The sequence below is a fragment of the Aspergillus affinis genome (genome assembly GCF_023601865.1).
Source record: "Aspergillus affinis strain CMG 70 chromosome Unknown NODE_125_length_105666_cov_89_023118, whole genome shotgun sequence".
NCBI lineage: Eukaryota > Fungi > Ascomycota > Eurotiomycetes > Eurotiales > Aspergillaceae > Aspergillus > Aspergillus affinis.
Window position 1 is genome coordinate 97,675 of NW_026515906.1, and position 6,000 is coordinate 103,674.

Consider the following 6,000-nt stretch of genomic DNA (forward strand, 5'->3'; position numbering starts at 1 on the left):
AACGAAATCTGTACAAAGTCCCCTAAGTGAAAAGCACAGGCAGTTATCGGGCTCGCATGTCTCACATAGGCGGGCGAGAGTTTACTACTTGCCAAAAAAACTGGTTGACCCCTTTGTCCTTTGAAACTCTTTATTTAACCAGATCTAACGCTGGCTTTGTCAGAAACAACGAGAAGAATGAACCTTTAACCAAGCTTTAACCGTTGTCTGAAGCTCTCATTTGAGTTTATATGTCTCGAAATCGTAAGTTGAAGTTTTACATTCACTGTTATTGCGCAAGGGTTCAATGGCAGCGGAACAATGTACACATATAAGAAACGTTTCTTCAAAAGCACTAGCGATTAGAGCCAAGATCCCGAGACAGACACACTGGAAATAAGATATACAATAAACCATATTCCTCTAGAAATGTACGTGCAAATCAATCATCGACCGTTGAAGAAACAACACTACTTTCTCAAAGCATGAACCTACCATAAGGAAAGACACCAACATCGTACTCCCTACATAACACATCGTTCCATCCATCACCGTCTTACATCAAGCACCAAGCCAAGTACCAAGCGTTAAGAGCCTACATCTTATCTCCAACTCACCCCTCCTTCCTCCCACAGGAAGCGACAGTGAGGCACACCAATCCCAAACAACCCGGATAGCGTATTGGCCTCCAAAACAAGACCACAAAGACCTCGCAGTCTACCAGGGGCATATGAACTAATCCAGCATATCCATAGCTGGCCTCTATTAGCTAAAAAATAACCACAAGGCTGTGCTACGACCCCACAGTATTACTCCAGCCCTGATGTTGGTTGAGGCTCTGTTAGAGTGACGGGTCCTGTGGGGGCCATTTACCGTGCTGGCCGTAGAAGCTAGAAGATTATCTAGAAGTTGGAGGACTAGTAGGTATTCACAGAGGAATATTAGTAGTAGCACAGCCGACCGAGCTGAACGAGAACGAGCAATACTCGAAACTGCAACTGGGTGTATATAAGTGCTATAAGCGGTTCTCTGGAGCCGAGGACATAGGTGATGATTATTATCAACTATGACTGCTCACAAAAAACTGTTCATTTGGTTGATTCCACACCGAGCAATCCCATACATAGAGAGGTATATAGTCCACAAACCACCACCAGCACCACCATTCCCCTAACGACCACAGCACAAAAAACATCCATCTTCAACCCCCCTGTCAGAATCGAAACCACATCATAAAAAATGTCATACGCCCCAACGAACGACAGATACTCTGAATCATCATCACTCGAGTCCAACGACACCCACGAGATATACACGCAACAACAGAATTGTGAAGAGTGGACCGAGACACCGAAGCGAGTAATTGCGCTGCGGATATGCGTGGGTTTCATTATCGGGTGTCTGGTAGGCGTAGTTATTGCGTTGATTGTTCGGTATGCGAGACGATATGCTTTAGTTTCGATTTGAGGGATGGCGTTATGAGGGGCTTATTTATACCATGGGTTTGCGGTTTTTTTTTTTATATGGGGCGTTTATTGGGTGGGTGTGGGGAGTTGTTTAGGATGGATTCTTTTCTTTGCTTGGCTGTTATCTCCGGATTTATGCATTATGATATTCTATGGGTGTTCGAGAGCAAAGACGTATCAGGAACCGGCTACTATGAGGGATAGTTAAAGTCAAGAGAGCAATGCTGTTCTATATTTATTACCAACGGGTATCAAGAGAATCAATATGGAGATGACAAAAGCCGTCCGCCTATCCTATCCTAGGATCTTTCTCAGAAGGCCTTACCCTTCAGCTCCGAAATCATTAGTAGAATTAATGCGGCCTATAGCGCGAGCAAGCTAGCACACAAATATGATATATCTTCCAATATCATCAAAAAAACACACCAACGACAAATCCACACCTGCAGAAACCGTACATTTCCACAGAAAAACAAGGCCCGGCAGTGTCTGATGCGTCCCCGGAAACTCTCCACGAGCATGCAGCACCCTAACTACCTTGCTCCCCATGGTGCTAACTGAGAAGTGAACTATAGCGGGATCGTCCCGCTGGACCTCCAACAGCGTGGATCCGTACCCCCTAAGCGCCGAGGCATTCTGGAAAGAAATGTCGAACTGAAAGTGGGTGGCACCAACTCGAGCCCTGGCCGATGCTAACGGATTATCTCGAGTTCCTGGAAGATAAACGCCCCAGGGTCTGTTTGAAGAGGCTTGATTTGTGAAGGATTTCAAAGAGCGGGAGACCCGACGCGTCGCGGATTTCGTGACATCTCGCCCCCCCCCCATTCTTTCCCCAGGGCTGTGAACCGTTGCTGTCCTGGATCATGTAATCTGGAGGGACCCAACGCGTTCGCGGGATTTTGGATAGCTGCTTTAATTGGATGCAGGATTCGAATGTCGCAATGTGCTCAGATCGAAGCGAGATGGGGTGACCTGGGATTTCAAGAGATGGATTGGACATGACTGACTAGTTAGAGTGATGGAGTCGTGCTGGATTTGGCGGCTGAGAGCATTGGAGTGAGAAGTTGCTTCTCGTTTTCGTAAGGATGAGGGTTAGATCCTTGGGCGTTGCGGCTCAAATGCTCCAATCATGGTGAGTGGTTTGGGGCCGTTGTTGGCACACAGCCTCGTTAGGTCACTACCTAGTGCGATCGATAGTATTGTCAACTTTCATTTGGTTGATTCTCTCTAGAGAGTGGCGCAGCGCTAGTCCCAGGGACAGAGAGACCCGTAAGGCGCATTCTCGGGCATCAGGGATCTGCAATTGTATGATGGGTGCAACCACAGAGCCTCACGACTGATTCATGCTGGTTGTTGGTGGACTGGCACGGCAGCTGGGGCCAAGGTCGTAGTGCTGGTGTTTCAGATGCTGATTTTGTGTAGTAGCAAGGCAAATCTAATCTTTTGTAATTGAAAAGTTCGACCAGCCTAGGCACTCATCGAGATTTCCAAACATGCTCCCTCGGCCAATTCAGCCACGAAGCATGAGAAGACGGAATACAAGGTATGATGTCGGCAAGGACCTGCCTCGTCCAACCCTTTACAAACCATTGGTGTTCAAAAAAGGCAAACAGAACACAAAAGTGCGCCAAGAATATGAGTCCCAGGGGTTCCCTGTTATCAATAGCACGCATGATATGCGGTGGGATTGAAAAAGGCCAGACTAAAATCATGCCGATCTCGATGCGCAGACCGGCTACGGCCATGTGTTTGGCACAGAGCTCTAAAGTCGAAATGGCGGACAAATGGTCCTCCTTCTCGTCCGGGCTGAGGTTGCTGGACTCGACCAAACCCCGAAGACTCCCTAGTTGAGATATAATATCGCTGGGAAGGAGACTCTCGGATGCGGAGCTGAGAGCAATATGAGTTTCAGGAAGAGAAGGTGCTGAACAGGAAGAACTGTGTCCATTAATCTCACCTTATAGACCAATCTTTGCCATAGTTGTATGTCCAGACCCCGTGCACAAAAGCTGCTAATGAAGAGTTTTTAAGAGGGTGTTGAAAAGGTTCTAAGATGGTGCTTATACCTCTGATCACAGAGAATAGCTCGAGGACGTTTGAAATTGGGCTTGGCAGGCGACCATCAGCAGACCTAGCTGGCATAGCGAGCACCCATACAACAAGCATTGATGCAAAACAAAAGATAGCCTGCCAATCTTCGCGCTTCAGAGGAGCGGAGAGAATAGTTCGAAAAGTACGCAGGCCACAGGCCTGGTGGTAATCGGAGCATGCAAGATAAATTGATCGGCGCGAGGGATAGAGAGTCGCTCGGTGAATGGCAGATGTTGCCAGGATGCCGTGCATGACAAATTCATTACCGTAGCCTTCGGTTGGAACGATTACACGCCAAGTATACCGCATATCCTGGCGTGTAGCTAAGGTATCGACAGTCACCGTGCAAAAGTGGTGCATCAATTCCAAGTCGCGGACCCAGTTTTCTTTGGGCAAAGCTGGTACATCGTGGAGGGTATCTGAAAGCAGATCCAATAGTGCCGAGTTTCCCGAAAACCCAGAGTCAGGCGGTGTTGGCATCGACGGAGAGTGATGAGTTGACACGGCACTTAGTGTCGCAGCTGCTGGTGAAAGTCCAGCTGGGGAGCTCTGTGGGCCTCGAGAGACTTTAGGGCTAAGAGCCGGGCCTCCGGGGGGAACAAAGCTGCATGTAATGCCATGACTCGCGCAGTTGCTGCAGGGGAACTGTTCATTGCACTGTGGTCCAGTCTTAGCAGGCCAGAATTTGCGAATTACGGGGAAAAAAGGCGGAAGAAAGGCAAACCTTACCTTGAGATGTCGTCTTTTGCATTCCCGACAACCATTCCGGGACTTTTTATGGGAACGTCGAGGAGCCATTGTGTGGTCAGTTATTCCCCGATGACTCGTGGCACTATGGCCTGAGTAAGCAAAATACGCTCGATCCTAATAGATCAGCTCGACTATCAGCAATGAGATTGATCAAGGAAAGATGGAAGAAGTTGGCGGAAAGGAGAAATGCGAACTCGATGTCGAATACGGGGGGGAACGGATACGGATACGCCGGCACGTGGTCGGCGCCAAGACCAGAAAATCCGGCGGATTTTAGTCGGCGACGTTTACTGCCTGCGAAGGCAGCAAAGGCATATGCACTAGTTGAAGCAGAGCTCTACTCGGAACTTGACAGGTTCAATGCATAGAATGCAATTTCAGTCTATTCTGCACCATAATTTCATCTTTGTGAGATCAGGCCGCCATAATGCTTGCAACACAGCATTGAGGTATTGGAACGAACAGAGAAAAAAAAAAAAGTAACAAAGGAAATCTTTTTGACATTAGAAAAAAAAGACACGCTCGTAGAAAAAATGGGGTAACATGGTTTAATCAAATCCAGCCGTTCCGTCAACTCAGTCCATATCCATACCCTCCTCCACAACCTCCTCCACACCACCGTCGACTCTCGCGCGCAACTTGCGTCGCTCGGTCTTGAAGACCTTCGTCTTGGCCGGCTCGACATCGGCGACCTTGGCGTCCGCGTTCTCGCGCAGCTCACGGGGCAACAGGTGTTCGTTCTCAGAGACCAGCTTGAAGTTCTCGGCGGTCTCACGCTCGCGGTTACCGGCCATACGCTTCTTGTAGAAGACACGCTCGCGACGCGCCCGGATCTCCTCGACCCGCTCCATGGCGTGCAGGGTCTGGGCCATAAGCTGGCGGTTGTAACGGGTGGGAACGTTCCGGCGGGCGGCGAACTGCAGCGTGCGGTCGACTTGCATTTCCTTGCCGGCGTGTTGACGGGAGATCTTGGTCCATTTCACCTTACGGGCCTGGCGTTTCTTGGTGAATGCGCGCTGGCATTTCGAGCGGCAGAATCTGAATGCCTTGGCTGTACACGGGGTATTAGCGCACTCCCGGGAATAGAGATATTTCCAGATCCTGAACATCACGGGCCTGCGTACCATCGTTTCTGACAAAAGTGATACCCTTCGACGGATACGTCGGGCGACTGTTGGATGGGTTGTCAATTCGGAGTTCGGGTTGCGACCTGGATTAGTGGGGGCGGACGAACCTGCAGAAGAAGCAATTCTCAATCCTAGAGCGGGTCAGCATGCAAGTTCATCACCAGGAATTTGATTCCAGTCAACGTACCTCATTTTGGCGGATGTGAGAGCTCGCGGTCGTTTGGGGAGGTGTGGAGTCGAAACGGACGATAAAAAAATTCTTTGATAACCAGATAATCAGGCGGTGAGAGGCGGCATTTGACACGGCTCAATGGAGAATAGCGCGGCCTGAAACCGATGAGTCAGCGGCTGAGTCAGCGGCCTCTTTTTGCCAAGACAAAGGAAAGAGTGTACACAGGCCAGCTGGTCTTTTTAATAAGCTCAGGTGGACTATTCCACTTTTCACGTGACTGCCAAGCCACTATGCAGCCATTTTAAGACGCGCGACTATTTAAAGTACCGTACTCAGAACATGTAATTCATTTTCCTCTTCTTTCTTATTTTACTGTTTCCTCCCCTAAAATCTGAGCACTTATAAATTGGTTTAT

The 6,000-nt window shown here is 49.0% G+C and overlaps 1 protein-coding gene across 1 annotated transcript; it reads right to left on the reverse strand.

Annotated features, from left to right (window-relative positions):
- Positions 1-4,861: 4,861 nt before the first annotated feature.
- KD926_001298 (ribosomal eL24 family protein) lies at positions 4,862-5,605 on the reverse strand (the record flags this gene model as incomplete). The annotated part of the gene is made up of 4 exons (XM_053104991.1): positions 4,862-5,337; positions 5,411-5,457; positions 5,521-5,544; positions 5,601-5,605. The coding sequence occupies 4 exons, from the start codon at positions 5,603-5,605 to the stop codon at positions 4,862-4,864; spliced, it is 552 nt and encodes a 183-aa protein (XP_052951820.1).
- Positions 5,606-6,000: the final 395 nt, after the last annotated feature.